Genomic DNA, 23,721 nt, shown 5'->3' on the forward strand with positions numbered 1-23,721 from the left:
AAGATGTTTAACCTATTACGTAAAATTCGAATATGGTATAGTATTTAAAAGCCCGGTTCAAATCAGACAAATCTGAAGTAAGTTCAATGGAAACTGGAATTATTATTAAGGTTTTAAGGTTACAAATTAGGGTTTTAAAAATCTCGTGTGATTTTTTTCGTTTTCCGGGATAAAATGTAGTCTATGTCCATCCCCGAGAGGTATCTCTGTATCGGCAAAATCGGTTAAACCGATGCATGGACCTTTAAAAATCTCTTGGGAACTCAATGATTTTCCGGGACATAAAGTAGCATAATATGTCCGTTCCCGGGATGCAAACAGGCTGTGAGAAGCTAGCAGACAGATAAACAGAGAGGCATTGGTCTACAAACTTGAGAGTTATTTTTTATATTATTGTGAAATATACATGTAACTATAATTGAAAAAAAACAACACGTAATTAATTATTATGATTTGAATTTGAGTTTCAGTTTTTATATGCTCTGTAAGAAAGGATTTTTGAAGGATTTTTTAAGGGCTAAGAAAGGGTGTTTAAAAAATCCATGGAGGTTCTTTACGATTCTAAATCACACGAAAGAAAAAAGCTAGTACTTCAAAACTAAACTTTACCTAATTAACAAACTGTTATGCAAATTAATGAAAAAGATGAAAGAATATTTTATTTGTGATTTTGTTCCACATGAACTATGTAGGTATATTACGTAAAGCAGTTAAGAACAATTTATAAAAAGCGCAGCGTCACTGCGCTTCGACTGCTGCACTGATTTCTTTTTTGTTGTGTTAATAATTGTCAGTAAAAGGCCAAAAAAATCTTTCATACAAATGAAAGATTTTTTTGGAAAATTCATGGGAAAAGACCGTTCCCGCGGCACACGGACGAATTCGCGGGCAACAGGAAGTATTATAATAAAAAAGGTTCGCAATTGAAAATGTTAAGACCCATTATAATAATAATATGAAGTTACTTTAACAAAACTCGTTTTCTTGCAGAAAAAGATGATTGCGAGTAGCTAGGACCTTCCTATTTATCTTATTAACTAAGTACCTACCTACCTATGTGTTCGCATAATATCGTTCATCTGATTGAGCTGTAACTATAAAATTAAATTGTAATAGGTATGCTTAGGTATTGAAGGTTCAAGTCAAGAGTGAATAGGCATCTTCTTGGAAGGCGCGCTCCGTCTTAGGCTGAATCATCACTTGCCACCTGAGGTCTGATTGCAGCCAAGCGCTAGTCTATTAATTTAAAAAAAACTTTGTACAGTTGTAGTCGGCACCACACACACACTTAATTCCTCCTAGATGTCAATGCGTCCATCAAATCAATGTACGCCTGTAGGTTCGTGACACACAGATCGCATTGCTATGCTTAATTCTTGCTAATGCTAAGCTAAGGCGGGCAAAAGGTAGTTTACTTATTATCTATATAGTAAGTATATAAAATAAAAAGGTTACTGACTGACTGACTGATCTATCAATGCACAGCTCAAACTACTGGACGGATCGGGCTGGGCATGCAGAAAGCTATTATGCCGTAGATGTCCGCTAAGAAAGGGTTTTTGAAAATTCAACCCGTAAAAGGGGGTAAAATAGGGGTTTTAAATTTGTGTAGTCCACGCGGACGAAGTCGCGGGGATAAGGACAGAAATCACCCAAACGTGTCACAGAGTGACTCGAGTAGAGCTCCAATCTACAAAATGGTAGGTACTCCTTCTACACATTCTATAGATTTCCAACAAGTCACACTGTGTGTGGGTGTGACTCGTTGTTTGGCACCCACCATAAAAAAGTACCATTTCAATTGGAGCTCTAATATTACTGAAAATATAATTTTAATTATTTTTATGTATCCCTTAGTTTTGTTAAAACCTGCACATGTTACAGATACATTATATAAGTACACTAAAGGAGACTGGTATGAATATTGATTTTTATTCTGCAGCCTTATTCACTTTTTACACTTACACAGGTTTTTTGATGGATACCTAAATAACTTCAACGGTACCTAATCTTGCTAATCATAATAGATTTATGAGAAATCACAAAATACTTAAAATCGATTTCAATTGTATATTTTAAATCAGTCTAATTACAAAACCTTTAATATAAATCGATCTAGTTAACCGGAGCCGTGGAGGGGCAACGCGAAGCTCTCAGAAGATTCACATCTGAAAATTAAAGGAGAGTGATTAGTGAAAACCAAAAATAGTCTACATGTAATCTATAAAATATAATAAGTATGTAAGTAATCCTACAAAAATCCTCCTTAATAATGGTAGAGAAAAGTTTATACAGAAGTTGTGTTGCTTGGCTCAAACTCAAACAGAAAAGTTTAGACAGAACGGCTTTTAATACAATTTTGGACACAGATAAACCATGCCATGGATTAACGTACTGCACATTGATCTATCACGGAGTGGGAAACATTCCTGGGATGGAATTTCTATTTTCTAATAACTAAAAAAAACTTCTAAAAACTAAAATAACTAAATCTACGCAGACAAGGCTTTCTAAAAAGGTGTTCTAATTAGTGACTACTCTGGTTCTGCAGAATGCAGATGTCACGGTTATCACTGAATACTTAGTTAGACACCTATTGATATTTAAATATTATAAAATCTATTATCATATTTTTTTTGTAATGTTTCTTGTATCAAAGATGCCTCGTGCTATTTAATTTGTAAACTGGTCGTTTATGACATGGCTAAATTAGTTTACGAGTAATACGAGATTAATAGCATGTAGCTACGAGGAAAACTATAGACTTCGTAAATAAGTATGATATTTGAGTGTCTTAGCGTATTATAAATTAAAACCGGTAAAGTGCGAGTCGGACTCGCACACGAAGGGTTCCGTACCGTACCATTTTTAATATTTGTTAGTAGCGGCAATGGAAATACACATTCTGTGAGAATTTAATCTCTCCGCCTATTACAGTTCATGAGATACAACTCGCTGACAGACAGACGGACGGACAGCGGAGGCTTTAGTAATAGGGTCCCGTTGGCACCATTCAGTTACGGAACCCTAATAAAAAGCAATCGACTAAATAAATGACTATAACAAATTTATATGCAAAGCAATCCATAATGTTGGAGGTATTAGGTAACAAATAAAATACGCTTCCGGCTATTTAAAGAACAAGTCAAACAATATTACCATGCTTTTTTCTTGTAATTACACAAAATTAATGAAATAATTACATGGGGTTTTACTAGATGATGCCCGCGACTTCACCGGCGTACATTTAGGATTTTAAAATCCCGTGGGAACTCTTTAATTTTCCGGGATAAAAATTAGCCTATTTCCTTCCCCGGGATATAAGCTAACTTTGTACCAAATTTCATCAAAATCGGTTGAACGGTTGAGCCTTGAAAAGCTAGCAGACAGACTGACAGATAGACAGACACACTTTCGCATTTATAATATTAATATGGATTTTATCGGTTCAAAACTATAACCTAAAGGAAGCACTTATTTTTTCTTCTTTATATAAGTACACACTAAGCAAAACTCTGACTAATTATAATAATAAGTAATTAGTAAGACTTCCAAAACAAGAATATATTAATTTTACTTGCACCTAATATGTTTAAATTCTTTATTAACATACAATCGTGTCTTTAAGTGCGATCTTACCTGGCGGTAAATGATCAATGATGATCCACTCTAAAATGGACGTCAGAATGGGGGAGGTTATAGGAAACTAAAGCGGTAATGGCCTGGCTGAAACACAATGTTATCCCTCCTCCTACTAGGTAGATAGTCTACAAGTAACATATCAAACCAGTCGCAGGAAGCCGCTGGGCCGCTGGATACAAGCGGCACAAGACCACGGTGTGGAAGTCCCTACAGTACAGAGATCTATGTAGAGTAGTGGAGGACTAGGTGACAATACTCACTGACTCCACAGGCTTGAGCACAAGCCAGACGTCCTGGGTTGTCGTACGTAACGTTGTTGGAACCACAGACAGGGTTGTATTCGGACGTGACTGGGCAGCCTCTCATGCACACCTGGGCGTCGTTCGACTGGGTGGTAGCCCTGAAATCATAATTTATTACTTACATTAAGCTATAAAATAATACTAATTTCTTATATTCGTACCTTATAAAGGAACCTAAGGGCAGACTAAATCTAATATTCATATTTAACACCAGATAATATGAATCACTTTCGAAAACATACTTAATTAGTATAATGCAGCACTTCAGAAAAGACGCGTCGATCGTTCGACTCTCCCGTCTGTAACCTAGGTGTTGAAGTGAAGTTATTCATTACTAGATGATGCCCGCGACTTCGTCCGCGTGGATTTAGGTTTTTGAAAATTCCGTGGGAACTCTTTAATTTCCCGGGATAAAAAGAAGCCCATGTCCTCCCCGGGATACAAACTATCTCTGTACCAAATTTCGTCAAAATCGGTTGAACGGTTGAGCCGGCAAAAACTAGCAGACAGACAGACAGACAAACACACTTTCGCATTCATAATATTAGTATGGATTTAAAACGTTATTAATTGTCGTAGCTAGTTAACATTTTTGCTATGTAAAAATAGTTTAGGTGTAACAAAAACACAGAGCAAAAACAAATGTCAAGTAAGGACTTAAGCGTACTAAGTTTTGGTAAGAGAAAATAAAGGTACTATTTTTTAAACAGTTTTTTTGTACTTTTGTTTTAGGAGTTCATAAAGTGACACGTTCTCCTAAATGGATAAAACAAAGTAAAATAAAAAACTTACGCATTAGGAGTTGGCGTTGAATTTTGTTGACCTTGTCCCTGGTTTGGGAGCTGACCCTGGCCCTGGTTTGGTAACTGACCTTGTCCCTGGTTTGGGAGCTGACCCTGGCCCTGGTTTGGTAACTGACCTTGTCCCTGGTTTGGCAATTGACCTTGTCCCTGGTTTGGGAGCTGGCCCTGTCCCTGGTTTTGGAACTGATTCTGTCCCTGGTTTGGGAACTGACTCTGTCCTGGGAATTGCCATTGTCCTGGCAATTGCCATTGTCCTGGGAATTGATTCTGTCCTGGGAATTGATTCTGTCCTGGAAATTGTCCCTGTCCTTGCCAGTTGGGTCTGTTAGGCCTGTTGGGCCGGTTCCATCCGTATCTATCTTCTAAGTCTTCATCCCCCGAATTAGATTCACTACTACTTTCTGCTTGTCGTTTATTTCTGTAGCTGAAGCCAAGAGCTTCATTGCTTAGAACAGCTGTGAATTAAAAGAAAAATGTACATTCAAAAAAGGTAAATCGTTAGATTAAAATAAAATGTGATTTAATCGTGATTTTTTCACGAAAGATTTTTGGTGTATGTTTATCAGTCAAGAGCACAAAAAATCTGTTATGTACAATTTGTTGGGCCAATTTAAATAAATTGAAGCCAAAACATTAAAAAAAAATTGAAGTAGGTAATTACGATAAAAATTTGACTCCGGACGTCGGATCATAATAACCTTAGCTCGTTGGGATCACATGAGGTGCCTACCGATACGTAGATACAGAAAAACAGATAATTATGTATTATTTAAACTTAAAAACGACATTTATAAACTTCAATTAGGTATTTGACCTTGCCTTTTGTCATTCACCTATTCAGGTTTTTAACATTAAATTAGACAAATAGGTATAAGTACATTCACACACCTTTGAGAACATTATGGAAAACTCTCAGGCATGCAGGTTTCCTCACGATGTTTTCCTTTACCGTTAAAGCAAGTGATATTTAATTAATAAAAACGCACCTAACTCTGAAAAGTTAGAGGTGCGTGCCCGGGATCGAACCCCCGACCTTCGATTAGAAGGCGGATGTCCTAACAACTAGACTATCACATAGGTTGTATATTATATAAAACCAGTGCTAGATGCCTGTGACGATTCAAAAATACCTACTTGTAAAAGTTTAATAGACTAAAAAATATTTTTATTTATTTAAAAAATCTAAGTTCAAAAACACGTGCGTAAAGCACGTGCTTAAATGTTTATTTATTGATAAAGTACTCTTATTGGGCACTTACCTAATGCTAAAAACAGGCACCACTTATTCATGTTTATAACTATTTTATTTTACACTGATATATATTTTTTAATATTAACGTCTATTACGAAGCGGTTCACCTCGGCGTCGTATGACACGATACTGCAAAGAATCCCGTCGGTATAGTGTTTATAAAGTGCCTTACCCGCGTCTTCAGGCTCTTCTGGCATACTCGGTTATAGTGTAGTGGGATTTTTTATCGATCAAATGAATAGTTAGGGAGTTAGTGTCAGTTTCCGTATAGATGAGCTCGTTGAGCTTGAAAAGGTAATAAAGTTTTAAAGATGATGACGAGATGGCATGGTATGTCACTGATTTCCCGAAAATAATAAGTTTGAAAATAAGAACCAGTAACTGTTGCCCTACTTATCGTGTACTTTTAAGTTATTTTGTTAAGTAAACAGTTTTGTTTTGTTGAGTAGATACGCTGAAATACCATAAAGTCAAAAACAACTCATTGATTCAGTAACTTAAGAAGTCTGGCGATGAGATTTTGTGGTAAATCATTAGAGAATCTATGTGGTAATCTGAGTATATACATACAACGCCATGTGCCAGATGTCAAATCCTTAATATAAGTACCATAAAGTCAGAAACAACAATTAATATAATTACTTATTGACTTGGCGAAGAAAATTATTAGTAAAAAGTTTTATCAAGGAGCTAGTGAAAGTGTATAAAATGATTTAGGTATTAATCTAAGTAGAAATAGGCAAAAGAACATTTGACAGACAAGCAGATGTCAAATTCTTGATATTCTGGTATATCTTAATATATAAAAGGAAAAGGTGACTGACTGACTGACTGATCTATCAACGCACAGCTCAAACTACTGGACGGATCAGGCTGAAATTTTGCATGCAGCTAGCTCTCATGACGTAGGCATCCGCTAAGAAAGGATTTTTGAAAATTCAACCCCTAAGGGGGTGAAATAGGGATTTGAAATTTGTGTAGTCCACGCGGACGAAGTCGCGAGCATAAGCTAGTTAAGTATATTATTATTACTCAAACACTGTGACTTAGATTACGTTTAATGACGCGATTTAAAAGTTTAAAAGCATTGAAGTTTTAGTCAAGGAGCTTATAAGTATTTTGCCAGAAAAAGACTTCTGCCATCAGCTCTCTATCTAAAATAATAATATATAGACAAAAATCTTCGTTTTATTATTATATTTAATCGAGGCTAAAACTTGTTTGAAACAGCTTCAGCAGCTGCTGCCTTACCAGGTTCTTTGTTTATTTAAACAAGTTTAACTTAAATTGACTTTTTTATGACATTTACACACCACATTATAGTAGGTAAAATGAATTAAAATATTTGGCTACCGAAACTATTCAAAAGTAAACCGTTGAATTGAGTAAAATGGTGGTATCTACACTAAACTAAAAAAAATATAAGTATGACCTATAAAATAATTTAAAAACTAAATTTAATGTAGGTATATATTGGGTACAATGATACGCTGTGAAATCGATGTGGTTTTAGATTTTCGTTATTTGTTTTTAGATTTTTTATAATTAAGTATATTTATAAGGTTTATTTGAAAGTTAATAATACAAATATCAATTTTAAAAAGTATCGATAAACGACCTCCCTATTAGAACAAGTTCAATTGGTTGAACGTAAATTCCCTAAGACATTTTTCCTCAAAGGGGAGGGAAAGGCCGGGGAAGTAAGCTTATACAATTACTATTAACTAGATAGGTAATTAATAGTCATAGGTATGATACGGTCTACCTTCTGATTTCGTGACTAATAAATTTTTTAACGTTGATTATTATCTAACCTTATTTTAGAAATTGCTTTTTTAGGATTTGTTCGTTTATAATCGACAAACTACTGAACCCATTTAACCAGGAGTTTTAAGAGTTTTTTCACCTATCATTTTCACCATTCATGTCATTTTATATGAAAGCTCTTGGGGTGCCTACTGCCTACCTACCTACTCGATTTTGTTCTTCTACAGCAGCTAAGTTCAAGTCCAGTCCGAAAATTATGTTTTGGTAGGTACCTACGTTTTTTTACGTCCAAGTGGACTACACAAACAAACCACTTAGGGATTGAATCCAACATCCAACTTACAAACTTTAACTCTACATAATATTAGTGTAGATTGTGAATATATTGCTGCAGTCACTAGTCGCAATTATTGTTGGGATTGGTCATATTTTGTGGTATTCTTGTGCAACCACTCATTTTGGCCAATAGCAAGATACTGTCAGCCATCTGTCAGCCAATCAATGGGGATTGCAATCAAATTGTACACACTGTAAGCGTCAAACTACTGTGCTAGAACCCCCTGGCCCCCGGGGTAGGCAGTGCCTTATTGCCTAAAGCTATTTTATGACGTCACTGAAGGTTTGAGCTCAAAAGGTTCAACATACTAACCTTTACGTCACTATCGCGGTCAATGAATCGTTTACCAAATACATAGGTACTAAGAAAATCTACCTATTAAGTATTTACCCAACATCCACGGACTTAACCGTGTTTACATTTAATATTTGCCACCTGTTATTAAGGTGAACTGCTAATGTAATGGAAAACCCTAGTGACTATGACTAGGTGTTGTTGTTGTGTACATTATTAATTTAAGTATAATTAATTTATTGCTATAATTATGTACCTAAGTACCTAGTGATAGGTAGCTACTTTTAAGTATCTATCTACGAAAAACAAAGTTTAAATAATATTATGTCATTGAGTCGATGGACGTTGGGGTCCCAAGATGCTGGAGTCGTGACCTCGCACTAGAAAGTGCTGCGTTGGAAGAGCCCACTAGGTGGCCAGACGACATCAAACGAGTCGCACGGAGCCGCTGGATTCGGCGTCGGAAGACCTCATTAGGTATACTTATATTACAAACCATACGCAGAAGTTTCACCTTACAAACCTTTTATTTAGTAAGGGTTGTGAGTGTGCTTGTTGATAAAAGGTTTATCAATAACCACATGAGTCCAGCTGTAAGATATTGAAAAGTGATTAGAATCTACACTTCAAAAGATTACCTTTTTTTCTTTGAAGGCCTGAGGAAAGCCTCCGCTGATTATTATTATTATTATTAGTGAAGCTACATAGTTTGATTGGATTCCGGTTTCTTATAACTTGTTCCTCGAGGCAATGTTGTATAGAAGGAAATACCAATACAATACAAATAAAAATTAATTGAGTATGGGAAAATCTAAAAGCACGCAATATAATATTAGGCTTGTTTATATTATAACATAAACGCCTTAGAGATTGAATTTTCAAAAATCCTTTCTTAGCGGATGTCTACGTCATAATAGCTATCTGCATGCCTTTCAGCACGATCCGTCCAGTCGTTTGAGCTGTGCGTTGATAGATCAGTCAGGCAGTCAGCTTTTCCTTATATAGACATATTATATAGACATATTATATAGACTAGATGATGGCCGCGACTTCGTCCGCGTGGATTTAGATTTGTAAAAAATCCTGTGGAAACTCTTTGATTTTCCGGGATGAAAAGTAGCCTATGTCCTTAGTCGGGATGCAAGCTAACTTTCGTCAAAATCGGGTTAAGGGATGCGCCATGAAAGCTAACAGACAGACAGACACAATTTGGTATAGAGATAGCTTGCACTCCGTATATAATAGATAGCCGACGACGCGGACGAAGTCGCGGTCATCATCTAATAGTAATATAATAAATTATTTATCTGTGGTGCAAAAGAATGCCCGTACTGACATGACGCTCTCGTTTCAAAGGCGCTGCTCTTATCGCCCGCGCGTCCTCCGGGCGCGGCAGAGGTTATCAATGCCACCACCACCGACCACCGGCACATGACACATCCCCCCTTCCAGCCACTACGAGCCCACGCCGATCCTGATGCAGTGAACAGACAAACTTAAAACAATCAACATTAATTCACAATCGCAACAATTAATTTTAAAAAAAGTTAAGCGCACCATAAATCGACGACTTAACAAAAGAATCGAATGCGTTCGGAAAAAGAAGAATAGTTGCAACAGACAATAAAGTATTTGATAGTGAGTGCAAAGAAGACGTGTGTTTAGGCTTTGGACACAATCAGGTGGAAATGTTAAGCTGGAGGGTTTTGCTGTGCGTAATTATCATTACAGGTAAGTCATCTTCTTAATCATTAAGTAGGTAGTGACTCTTTTGCCAGAGCGATCGGCACGTCTTCACTTCTCTCTAACAGGTCAGGTCTTTAAGTTACAGGAGAGTTCAAGATTTACCTTATTAAAACTGATCCTGACAAAAATTTATTCTAAACCATTGTTCTCGGACATTGTCATAAGAATTACTTTTATGATATGATTTTAATTGAGTTTAGGGTCGGTAAGTTATTAGAATCCGACCGATGTAATTTATGTAGTTAGCGGAGTTTCCAAGTTTGAGAGGGTAAAAATGTATGGTTTGTAAATTGGTAATTAAAACGATACAACGTCGTTAAAAAGTATTTCTATTTCCATTCATTCTTCCATTAATTATAGTCTATTTTCTCATTAAATGTTTAGCATTTCTTGAAAGGGTTTACCGACTAGTTTTTTACTAATCTTTATTTAATAAGCTAAAAATGCCGATTTCACTGGTTTCCGTCCACTAAGCCCAGACGCCGACCACCCTGTGCACAAGATTTCGTCCATCAATTGGCACGAGGAATTTATTATGTAAAAATATTAAGATTTTACCTAGGTCAATAACGTTGTACCGCCTGCCTGTAATGCTGCACAACTTTACTGATAACTAGTTTTTTTGCTAGCTGCTTGACCAGCACAACTGGTTAAAACATCCAGAAAGTTTAAAATAAATATGCAAATCTACTGCAGGACTGAATTTACGCAGCGCAGCGATCAAAAATTTGGAAAACTCTTATGAATAGAAATGAGAACCTTTTTCGACGTGGTAATAAAATTAGGTCATCATCATGATCAACCCATCGTCAGCTCACTACTGAGCACGGTCTCCTCTCAGAATGAGAAGAGTTTGGCCATAGTCCACAACGCTAGCCAATTGCAGCTTCAAACCTTTGAGGACATTTTGGAGAACTCTCAGGCATGCAGGTTTCCTCACGATGTTTTCTTTCACCGTTAAGGCAAGTGCTATTTGATTATCCATACTAATATTATAAATGCAAAAGTGTGTCTGTCTGTCTGTCTGTCTGCTAGCCTTTCACGGCGCATACGATCAACCGATTTTGAGGAAATTTGGTACAGAGATAGCTTGTATCACGGGGAAGGACATAGGGGCTACTTCTTAACCCTGAAAATCAAAGAGTTCGCAGGGGATTCTTAAAAGCCCACGCGGATAAAGTCACGGACATCATCTAGTTATTGTATAAAACCCACATAAAATCGAAAAGTTAACGGTGCATGTCCGGAATCGACCCCCGACTAGGATGCAAACGTCTTAACCTCTAGGCAATCACAGCTATGAAAAAATTGATAAAGAGGTTTAAATAACACGCAATTCGGGCTATCGTACTATTCATTTGACGTAATGTATGTGCCCTATTGTACCTATGTACCTACTCGTATGTTCGATAAAATGAGTTACTTGAAAGGGAAACGCAGCTGCACCGGTCAGACCGATTGGCGACTTGATCTTAGGGTTATCGTGAACTCTTGATCGTCACATAGTCACATGGTTTAATATGAACTAAGATTTCTTATCTAGCATATACTTACCTACTACTTTGCTCAGTGACCCAAGATAATCTTCACCCTTCGACAGTAGAAGCTGCCACTCATGCTCGTTTTTACTTTGTGCCACTCGGCTCTTCTTAGGTCTTTGGACGACCGAAGAAGAGTCTCTTCTCACAGCACTTTCCATATGATCAATTTAGCATGTACTTAAATACGAGATAATAACCACCTTGTAAAGAAAATAATAATAACTAAGTAGATGATGCCCACGACTTCGTCCGCGTTGATTTAGGTTTTTAAAAAATCCTGTGGGAACTCTTTGAGTTTCCGAGATAAAAAGTAGCCTATGTCCTTCCCCGGGATGCAAGCTATTACTGTACCAAATTTCGTCAAAATCGGTTGAACGGATAGGCCGTGAAAGGCTAGCAGACAGACAGACAGACGGACAGACAGCCAGCGGACAGACAGAGAGACAAACACGCTTTCACATTTACAATATTATGTATGGATAAAGAATAGGAGACAGCACAAAGCAAACCATGTAGAAGATTGAAGCTACATATTTTATTGAAGTGAAAATTTCTTTAGACGTTTTTGAGATGGGTAAAACTGCCCGGTAATTTTTCAAGAAAATGCTAACAAAGAAGCGCACTCGCACACAACTGCTAATGCGAAACGTATATAATCTATGGTACCTGTACCAACTCCATTTCGTCGTGGATAAATAAATAAAATTGTTAAGTATAATTTTTTTTAAGAATATTAGCCATGCTAATCATGAATAATATTCCCGTTTCCCCTCCAACTAAGCGTAAAGCTTGTGCTAGGAGTAGGTACGACAATAATGCAACGGGTTTGAACAGCCGACCTTTCGGATTCCAGTCCGCGCCTTTGACCTGTTGAGGCTCTAATATAAAATTAGGTAAATGTTAAAACCAAAATAATGTTATTAGCGACAAATCGTATGAACCGTGTGATACCGAGTTCCCAGAGCGGTTGAGTGAGGCGAGGAAGCGATATGCGATCAGGATGTCTTTCGGAGAACCACTGCCCACTGCTACTGATAAAACAGTTAGCTCTGAGCTACATTTTAATGCGCATTATGCTAATATGTTGATAGACAATGAAAACCCCCATTAAATTAATTAAATAGGTACTTATACCGACAAAGGCCTCCTGAGCGTCATTAGGTACCTTAAGGGCCCATTTTGGGACATCAATGTGATAGGTAAATAGTAAATACTACTTATACTATAAAAATATTAATTTAGTAACTAAAATATTGCTGGTAAGTATCTATTTATGTATATGAAACTCAGAATAAAAGTAAAATTCAATCAACATATTTTTAAACTATTTTTACACTTTTACTATGTTTTATTGAAACTGGATTTTTTATAAGTACATGCTTTATGAAAGTTCGTCCGAGTTTTATATACCTACAAAATAGTGCTTGTTTCTTTATCAATGATGTTTATCCTAATCTACAATTATTATTTATTTTATTCCCTTTGTCCCTAAATCCCTTTGTCGACTGACAATTTCCCTTAAAAAGATCTTAAAAAGTAGGTATATTAAAATTATACGTATCTTAAGTAAGCTATAGTGTATTTAAATACTAGCAAATCTTAAAGAAAACTTACGGCATTATAAAAATTAATATTATCTCCATGAATAGTAAATAATAAATATTGATCTTTAGATAGCCTTGAAAACCTGACGGACGTATTACGTATCATTACTTACATAATCGGGAAACAATTTGAGATAATGCAACGTGATTAACAATAACATGAACAAAATTGGGAATTGATAAAATGAATGTAAATTAAACAATCAGTGCTATGGCCAATATGACCTTATAATTGCGTCATTGTGATTGTTGAATGAATAAATACGCTTTTATTGTACACCACAAAATTAGTAAGTACAAAGTAAAACAAAAATATAGGCGGGTACAGTTTAGCGCTTTATCGCTACCTAGCGATCTCTTCCAGACAACCAAACCGATTGCTAAGCAACATTGATCAAAGTCGATAGGTGACCACCGTAGCTCCAAAATAAAGTGAGACGACCAGCAAGAAAAGCGAGGCCCCCATCAGCCCGTGGCCGCAAGAACACGTAACGCTTTATTCAATCTGAAAATGCGTGTGACGTTAGCAGCAACATTTAGTCGTACCAGGCGCAGCCATAAGGAATATTTGCTCTTCCCCCCGGACCTCGTTCACGAGTAGACGTGCAGTACGCTATGTTACTTAAATTTTAAAGCCATTTTAAATTAAATTTTAAAATTAAATCATGTGTAATAAAATAGGAGTGCATGTTCAGTGAGGAGTCAAGATGGATCGATGCAGACATACTTGAACAAAATTACGCGTAAGCAACAACAATTCGCATACCTACCTACTTTGCCGATTATACATACCTCTGGTAAAATCTGTCGCCCTGGTACGCGGCACCAAAGATCAATAAACAATAGATATCTTGTTGGACACTGATTATGTACCTTAATTTGTAATACAGTTTTGTTCCCTGATATTTGATATTTCGCTCAAGTTATGAACTCCTGGTATATGAGAGCGCCATAGATCAACAAAACTTAGATAAAGTACCTACTGGACTTGATGCACCACCTAACTTGAAATATACTTTTTCTCTGATTCGATAGCTCCTTCAAGGTATGAACTTCTGATATATTGAGAAGAATATACAGGTAGTTTTCATATAACTTTTATTTATTTTTTCGGGTTCTGGGCACATTTTGAGAATGACATTTCAGGGTACACACGATAAGTCCCTGTCTGATTCCAATTTAAATAAAGACAATGATGACACGCCACATATCTTCAGAATCAAACGAAAGAGGCGAAACTCCTATACTCCGGAACTTGATGCTTTCAAAGAGGAGATTAAGGAACTATTTGAGTCATGGATGAAGCAGCATGATTGCCGGCTCGGAAAAATATCGAGCACGTTACAAGACATTCAGAAAACCAACTCTGACATAGAAGCATCTATTTCATTTTTAAATACACAGTATGAAGAGATAAAATGCAGAGTTGAAAATATAGAAACAGAAAAGAAAAAAGAGCAAGAACACATTCAAATACTCGAGGAAAAAATAGAAGACCTGCAAAGAAATGCCCGAAAGACCTCTTTGGAGCTGCGTAATGCCCCCGGCACTAAAACAGAGACTAAAGAAGACCTAACAAAATGCTTCATAAAACTCGCCAAAAGCAGTAACGTCGAGATGAATCAAAGTGATATCCGTGACATCTACCGAATAAAAGGACACCAAAATACTAATAGTCCGATCATAATCGAACTATCATCTGTCTCACTTAAAACGGATTTGCTTATGGCTACCAAAACGTACAATAGAAAGAACATAAATAACAAATTGAACGCCTCTCACCTCGGATGTGAAAACAATACCTCACCTATATTTCTGGTTGAACAATTAACCAGTAAAGCTAGCAGACTGTACTTTTTGGCTAGAGGACTTATTAAAACAAAACCGTACCGCTTTTGTTGGACTGCTAATGGGAAGGTGTTTATACGAAAGAATGAGAACTCGCCTATTATTCGTATCACTAGTGAGGCGCAAATACAAAAGTTGGGAAATGAAGCATGACTATATTTTGGATTTACTATAGTTTTTAGTTATTGTTTACTCTTAAGGTTCTTTGTACACACACACATAATAAACACAATCACACTCACTATATTTCACTATAACACAAAAATTCAATCACACACTAACTACACAAATGATATCACTTTAGCTTTAAATCTATGCTTTTTTATTACTAAAAGTATGTACATCACAAACATAGTAAACCACACGGCTAATGACTCATCAATAATTACCGATTAACAGGTGCGAATTTACTTTCTATGGAAGAATTAGACTCAATAAAAATTGCTCAGTGTGTTACATGTAATCCTGAAGATTGCAAGAACTATGTTAGTAGGCACTTATTTAATAGGCAGAATATAAACATCCTATCGCAAAATATCCGAAGTATCTATAAAAATATAGAAGACTTTGAAGTCTTGTTAACCTCACTTAAATTGGATTGTGAGATTTTGGTTCTAACAGAATGTCGAATTTTACCTCAAAAACCTTTACCGTCAATTGAACATTATGACAGTTATAGCAGTAAACATAATTTTAATCAGAATGGAGGTGTTGCGGTATATATAAACAACTCTTTAAGTGTAAAAAAAGTCGAGGAAAAATTCCTAATAAATGCTACTTGCATGTCAGTTAATATTGATAACAAAACTGTCGTATTGGCAATATACCGATCACCCTCCTTTAAAATTGCCGACGATTTTGTTGAGTCCCTATACAATTTGCTCAAATCATATAAAAACATCAATAATATAATAATCACTGGCGATATAAATATAAACATAGCAAACGACAGCACAGATAGAAATAGAAACGTTTATTTGAACGCACTTGTAGAACACGGTATTCTGCCGGGTCATACATTCCCCACCAGAGAAACTAATTGCCTCGACCATGCCATGATTCGCACCCAAAATAAGTCAAAAATTCTTGTTCTTAACTCTTCTGTAACTGACCATCAAGCTGTGCTTATTTCGCTACAAACTAAACCAGTAAATAAATATAAATATAGAATGATCCATAAATTAAACCTAGATACAGCCATGAAACAGCTTGAAGAAACAAATCTTAACAACCTTTATTTAATTAAAGATGCTAACAAAATCGCAAATAACTTAATAAATGTACTTCAGCAAGTTATACAAGACAATACTACTACAACAAATTTACCTAAAAAACAGCGTAACTTGAAACCATGGATAACACCTGGACTAATGAAATGTATTCGGAATAGAAATAATATGCAATATAAGCTAAAGATAGACCCTGATAATATTACATTGAAACATACATACATAACATATTATTACATATAAACGCTATAGAAATTTTTGCAATAACCTATTGAAAAAAGTTAAAAGAAACTACGAACGCACTGAGATTAAAAAATCTATTAAAAATTCATTGGAATTATGGAAAAATATCAAATCTATAACTAATATAACTAAAACTAAAAAGCATAGTACTGAGCTATTAAACATAAAACCATCACATGAAGATTCTTTGATATGTATAAATGAGTACTTTTCCAATGTGGGTAAGCAATTGGCAGAAAAGAAGCTAAGTAATCAGCAAGCATATACAAGCACAACTTCAAACTGTAAGCTTATAGCTCCACTTAAATCCTTTGGTCTTATCGGTACAGATGAAATTGAAGTCTATTCTTTTATAATAGATCTAAAAAACAATAGTGCCGCTGGATGGGATAATATATCCACTAAATTCGTTAAGCACGTAAAACATATTCTTGTCCCTATTCTAACGCACCTTTTCAATACCTGTTTTGATCAAGGAATTTTTCCTGAAGTTTTTAAGCTATCGCTGATTCATCCTATCCATAAAAGTGGGAGCAAGGAAGTTGTAGATAATTATAGACCAATATCCCTGTTACCAATTCTATCCAAAGTTTTTGAAAAAATTATAAATAAAAGATTAAATACATACTTAGAAGAGTGTAAAATTCTCACTGACTCCCAGTATGGGTTCAGGAAAGGTATATCTACCGAAGACGCGGTAATTGATCTTACCAGTGAAATCGCGAGGAGACTCGACCAGGGCCAGAAATGCATAGGAGTATTTCTGGACCTGGCCAAGGCATTTGATACTGTCTGTATTCCCATACTGTTAGATAAATTGGATAGAATTGGCATCAGAGGTACTCCGTTGCAACTACTGAAAAGTTACCTTATAAATAGAAGACAACAGGTTAAAATTGGTGATGCCCGAAGTCATGAAGCATCAATTACGTACGGTGTACCGCAGGGTAGTGTTTTAGGACCTACACTGTTCTTAATATATATAAACGACCTCGCTCTCATTGATCGAAACAAATGCAATATTTATTCATATGCAGACGATACTGCCTTTATTTTTCACGGTGATACTTGGGAGGAAGCGAAAGTTAATGCTGAGAAAGGTCTAAACGATGTTGTAAATTGGCTAAACAACAATGTGTTGACACTAAATGTATCGAAAACCAAATTTATGACCTTTTCGATTAGAAAACCAGCTCAACCGTCTGACAATTTCACTATAAAATGCCATGCATGTGATTATCAACAAGGAGTCATATGTGACTGCCCGAACATTGAAAAAGTAACAGAGTACAAATATTTAGGAGTGATAATTGATCAACATCTAAACTGGTATAAACAAATAGACAGTCTGATAAAGAGAACCAGAAATCTTATATGGATCTTTAAAAAACTACGCCATGTTGTACCTCCTGAACTATTAAAAACTATATATATCGCACTGGGACAATCAAATTTAATGTACTGTATTCCTGCCTGGGGTAGTGCATGTAAGACCCAACTCATTCACCTAGAGAGAGCACAAAGATCCCTATTAAAAGTAATGTATTTCAGACCATTCCGGTACCCAACACATAGTCTCTATACAACAGCCAAATTATTAACCATTAGACAACTATACATCTTACAAACTATAGCTCGGGTTCACCGCACTACTGAATATAATAGATCACTCCAAGGTAGAAGACGTAACCACGCAGTCATCAACACTGTTTCAAGTAATAGGACCCACTTTGCTGGCAGACAATATAAAAATCTTTCAACCTACTTATATAACAAATTAAATAGAACCTTAAACATATACGACATGCAACTCTTTAAATGCAAACAAACAGTAACTAGTTTTCTAAATAATCTAAACTATATTGATACGGAAAATCTACTAAAATTTCAAATTTAAATTTAAATAAATTATTAAAGCTATATCAAATCAACAACATAAGGAAACACACAGAACACACACTCACACACACTCACACACACACACACACACACACACACACACACACACACACACACACACACAAACACATACACATACACGCACGACACACTGCATGCTAATTGTTTAGACTTAAGTATTTATAGTTTTTGTTAACACAACTATTATGTTTGAGACTGAGGAGGAGGAGCGGGGACCCTGAGACACAGGTTTATCAAACTTACTTCAGGGTTCCCGACACTAAACTGTAAACCGACATTGTTGTGATAAATAAATTTTCATTTCATTTTCATTTCATTTCATATTGATGACCCAGATCAGCGCTGAAGTGACTTCTGCTCATGCATTTTTATGGCACTCACGATGCTGATGACATTACTTATATTAATTTCGGTGTTTACTGGAAGGCATCCGCTCGGCCAGTCCCGTAGCCGTTTGCGATTGCAATCTCCTTAGAGAGTAAGAATAGCTGACCATCTTTTCAGCTCAGTTCACTGTTCAGCAGTCATATACTTAGTCATACAGTTAAATTAGGCAAATTCATTATTGACTTTTAACTAACAATTTTTGCATATTAGTTAAAAGTAGTGTAGTCGTTTAGCAGACCAATCAGATTCTTAATGGATGAGGAAAAATTTACCGCGATACCTCAAAAATCTTATTGGTCAACTGAACACATCTCCGCCCATCTTCACTTTTATGAATACCGGGCAGGGACCGTTTCCAAGGTAGTCCGCTTCCATCATAGCTGCACTGTACCTACTTACCAGTTACTACAAGGTAAGATCGATCACAGTAGCAAGTTAATGTCAACGAATAATTAAAAGTAAGTCAAAAGTGGGCTATAATTAACAGGATAGATCCTGCTTACAATATAATTATTGTACCTAAGTACTAGGTCAAAGATAACCAATAAAATGCGTATTAACGGCAATATGGCATAATCATTGTTTACATTTTACAATGCAACTGATATCAATGTTTTCAAACTCCGATGAGATCACAGGAAAAGTTTAGGAGAATAAACAATACCTACTGATTAGATTACGAGGGGTCACACTGAGTCGCATAGTAATCTGGAAACTCAACAAAACAATGGAATAAAACGCACACAAATAGGGTCATGTTTTATTTAAACATGGCCACATTAGTCATGACCGTTTTACTAAGAAAAGACTTACTTATCGTTAAAATAAAACTGAGCTTGGTTATCGTTAAAATAAGACTACCTATAAGTACTTATTAGATCGAGAAGCTACCTATTTTTTTGCCTTTTTTACTCTTTATTTAACAGAAAAACAACGTAGATTTTACAGCTTTATCTCCTGAAACTTCTGAGTTTATGTGGACGTTGCACATTCCTAATAATTCTGATTACCATCAAAGTCTAAGTATTTACTGACTATCTGTGTTGTATATATTTTATTCATTACGTGGAACTCAATACAAGATTAGATAGAGATAGTTCAACGGCCAAGAAGCGGCGGAAAATCTGGCCGAGGATATAAACCTATACCCCTTATACTAATGAACAGTGCCTACTCCGAACAGTAACTATCCTTTTGACAAAGGAAATGGGACATTTTAATCATGTTTTATTCACCACATTCTAATGAATATGTCCCATTTCCTCTACAATAAAATGATGTATATACTGATTGGACTAGGTAGATAATATATAACATTAGCGCAGGTACATGATGGGTTTGAATTCTCAGTCATAGATATTTATTTCGCTTTCGGCATGAATAAAATTCTTCAAGACGTGTTCTACGTATGAATGAAATTGTAGCTTGTAACACACAAGTAGCTAGAGTTAGTTCTTTATCACGTATACTACCCTCATATTTTGATTTAAAGTTCTGAGTAGATCATGGAATTCAGTTATTTTTAGATATATAAATTTAGTTTCTAACCATTTTCCAGCATTGCACGCAGTACAGTCAGCGCGCCTGCCCTTCATACGACCAGCGCACATCGGTGACAACAATGAGGTAGCAGATGGAGGCACGGAGATGAGGGAAATTAACTTTGGCCGCGTGAGGGAAGGGGTGCCTCCTCCGCTATGCGCCGGCAGATGTGCGGCGCCTCCGGCCGGGCCTGTGTGTGCGTTTGATGCGGCGGGAACTGCTCGAACCTTTGCTACGTTGTGCGAGCTGGAGGCCGTGTCGTGCCGTGAGAGCACGTGTAAGTACCTATTCTATAAAAGGAAAAGCTGACTGACGAACTGACTGATCTATTAACGCACGACTCAAATTTCTGGATGGATTGGGCTGGAATTTGGCATGCAGTAGCTATTATGACGTAGACATCCCCTAAGAAAGGGTTTTTGAGAAATCTTCGCCTATAAGGGGGTAAAATGGGGTTTAAAATTTGTGTGATCCACGCCGACAAAATCGTGGGCATAAGCTAGTTTATCATATAACAATTACATCGTCAGTACACATGCATCGCCATCGGTGCACCCACAAGGAGTCGGTCTGCGTTCAGTAGGAAAGCAGGTAGAGGAGGTGAGGGAAATTAAGTATGCCCACGTGAGGGAAGGAGTGCGCCCTCCGCTTTAGGTGTGCCTATGTAGCGGCGTGTTTGATGCGCCGAGAACTGCTACGCGTTGTGCTAACTGGAGGCCGAATCTTTGTGACTTTGTGCGAGCTAAAGGCCCAGTCATGCTAAGAAAGAACGTTAAAGAATTATTTTATTATTATAAAAATTACATCACCAGTCCACTCATCTGTATAACCGTCGATACATGTCCCAAACACTTGTTGTATTCATCAGAAAAAGAGATAGAGGGGATACGAAAAATGCATTTTGCTCATGGGAGGTAAGGGAACTGCTAGAACCTGTGCTACTTTTGGAGTTGAAAGCCATGTCGTACTAATAGGCTAATTCTTATAATAAAATTATTACTTATAAGAATTAGCGTGTTGTAGCCTATTGAATAGCTCAATGCTTATCGTGTGCTGAGGCAAAGGAGATAGATAGGTACCTATATCAAATGGCTTTTACGTTTTTGGTGCAGCGAAAACTGTTGAAACTGTTGCTCTGTTGTGCGAACTGAAGTCTCCAAAGTATATACCTTAATCTAAATTGACTACGCATTCTCAGTTGAACAAAAGTAACAAAACTAAGTAAGTATATTCAGAAATTCTATTTTAGGAAATCAAACAGACAGTGAAATGGTAGGTCCATTACACATTCAATCTCTTCCAATAATAGCATTCGGTATATTCCAATACAAATCAATTACGCTATCAGCGTCCTTAAATAGCACATTATGAATTATTTTGTCATTGCTGATATTTTTAGATGCGACCTCAATGCTTTAAGGGTAGAAACAGACATAATGCGAGACGGAAATGTGTCCAACGCTGGCCCAAGAAGTAACTATAAGGAACTGTATGCAGGTGTTCACATAAACGCGTTTTTTTTGGAACTGCTGAAGTCGCGCTGCAATTCCGTTCCGTACAGTTCAGGCAAAAAAGGAATTGGGGTTTTCTGTCAAGAAACTCCTGAGAGTTTCTACTGAGAGAAACTACTGATAGCAGCCCGGAGTTTGGGAGTTGGCGGTATTATTACACCCTCATGCTCCGAAAAACACGTGAAAAAAAGTCGTGGTTCTGCCAGCGCCTGATCTCTCTACGATCGTGTCTGAGCTTCGATTGCCGTTCCATCGGACTAAAGAGAATGGGGAATATAGAAAGGTCACCTTTTTGCGCATACACTTTTACACTGTAAATCTTTTGTTATTGGTTAGTCTCCGTTGAGAATTGAAATTGGCCGCAGTGACGCGGGCTATGTAACGTCCTGCCGGCCGTACAGTTGTGTGTTTCAGGCTTAACGGTTTATTTTAAGCGCAAAGTAAGTTTATGGCAATGCCCTGTTGATAACACCCCTTAATTAATATCCCTATCAATAAGGACAATATTAATTATTGTATCTACGCCCAGCCCAGTCCAGATATAGGCAGTGTATCTACGTCAAGTCGTAAGGCCCACCCATGACGCTAGAATAATCTTGGTGGATGATGTTATTCCTTATAGTAGTTGAGGGTTGTACCTTTGATGATTGAAGCTAAGCGGAACTTTTAAAATAGTCCGATTTTCTTTTCTTTTATTGTTCAATATCTAAAAATCCATCTCCATGGACGAGAGAACCGCGGCGATAGTCTCCCCGTGCCACCAAAGTCGATACAATTCTTGTCGTGTAAACATCACGTGTCCGTGCACAGCCGCCACATGGTGAAGCATGAACTGCTTCATATAAAATGTTCGTGGTGTTCTGAATCCATGCCTCGTACGTGGCACGGCCTACGCCCGCCACGTGTTGGCATAAATCATCCCCTATTTAATAATTAATTACTTGTTGAAATGTTTTTCTCGTTTTCTTTTCAGACTATGCCATCACGAGCCTTGGGGAATGTTGACCAGTCGTATAACAACAGCTTATTTAATAAAGAACCAAGATATCTACAGGCATAACGCATAACTAAGTACCTAGGTCCTCGAGGTAGTGGAGCGGTGAGGGAGGGGTGTGCTGGCGTGACGCGAGAGCTCAGTGATTCCTCAACTTGTGACACCTGTCACCCTCCCGCACCGCTCCACTACCGCAGGAGTCTCTCTCAGTTATGCGCTATACCTACCTATAATGAGAATTCTTTTTATATTTTACAGCCCCGGATTTTTAGTTACTCTATCTAAATTCTCTATTCTATATTCTATATTATTACCTTAGTTTTTTATAATATAAATTTTTCGCAGAAAAATATGTATTTTAAAGTTCCTACATTATAATTTGTTAAGCCTAGTATCCATTGATTGTCTTCAAACTACTATTAGACGAAATTAAAATAGGTTCCAAAAAGCCGCGGTCACCTACCAAACTAATTAAATGCGATTGACTTAGCGCGCCTTGAATCGGCTCTAGTGGACGCTAGGGTTTATAATACAATTTTAGCCTATGCTTTTTCCAAATTTTAACTTAAGCGTTTAAATTGGTAATCGTTTTGTGTTTAGTATTAAGACAATGTAGTGTAAGCTTATATTTATTTATTGTACAAAGTACGAGTTTCCATTTAGTTTGCAACTGATTTTGTGAACTTATTAAATAAAAAATTCAATAAAGTATGTGAAATTAATAACTATCCATTTATTACTTATAAACTAATATTATGT

General features: G+C 36.6%; 2 protein-coding genes across 2 annotated transcripts; one reads left to right on the top strand and one right to left on the bottom strand.

Moving 5' to 3' along the window:
* Positions 1-2,056: 2,056 nt before the first annotated feature.
* LOC138403015 (uncharacterized) lies at positions 2,057-6,165 on the bottom strand. Its single transcript, XM_069501874.1, has 4 exons — positions 6,007-6,165; positions 4,737-5,202; positions 3,903-4,042; positions 2,057-2,168 (listed from the first exon to the last, which is right to left on the bottom strand). The coding sequence occupies exons 1-4, from the start codon at positions 6,035-6,037 to the stop codon at positions 2,116-2,118; spliced, it is 690 nt and encodes a 229-aa protein (XP_069357975.1). The 5' UTR covers positions 6,038-6,165; the 3' UTR covers positions 2,057-2,115.
* A 3,656-nt stretch (positions 6,166-9,821) lies between these two features.
* Positions 9,822-23,687, top strand: LOC117986531 (uncharacterized). The gene is made up of 3 exons (XM_069501890.1): positions 9,822-10,128; positions 20,474-20,734; positions 22,942-23,687. Exons 1-3 carry the CDS (start codon positions 10,086-10,088, stop codon positions 22,971-22,973), a joined length of 336 nt encoding a protein of 111 aa, XP_069357991.1. The 5' UTR covers positions 9,822-10,085; the 3' UTR covers positions 22,974-23,687.
* Positions 23,688-23,721: the final 34 nt, after the last annotated feature.

This window comes from Maniola hyperantus, chromosome 11 (genome assembly GCF_902806685.2).
Source record: "Maniola hyperantus chromosome 11, iAphHyp1.2, whole genome shotgun sequence".
Classification (NCBI taxonomy): Eukaryota; Metazoa; Arthropoda; class Insecta; order Lepidoptera; family Nymphalidae; genus Maniola; species Maniola hyperantus.

Bases quoted from the DNA above. Each gene is read 5' to 3' on its own strand.
- LOC138403015 (XM_069501874.1), bottom strand. From the start codon at position 6,037: ATGAATAAGTGGTGCCTGTTTTTAGCATTAG. The intron at 5,203-6,006 runs GTAAGTGCCCAA...TTTAATTCACAG, and splicing joins GTGCCTGTTTTTAGCATTAG to CTGTTCTAAGCAATGAAGCT. The intron at 2,169-3,902 runs GTGAGTATTGTC...TTTAATTTTCAG, and splicing joins TGCTCAAGCCTGTGGAGTCA to ATGTGAATCTTCTGAGAGCT.
- LOC117986531 (XM_069501890.1), top strand. From the start codon at position 10,086: ATGTTAAGCTGGAGGGTTTTGCTGTGCGTAATTATCATTACAG. The intron at 10,129-20,473 runs GTAAGTCATCTT...ACCATTTTCCAG, and splicing joins GTGCGTAATTATCATTACAG to CATTGCACGCAGTACAGTCA. The intron at 20,735-22,941 runs GTAAGTACCTAT...TTTTCTTTTCAG, and splicing joins GTCGTGCCGTGAGAGCACGT to ACTATGCCATCACGAGCCTT.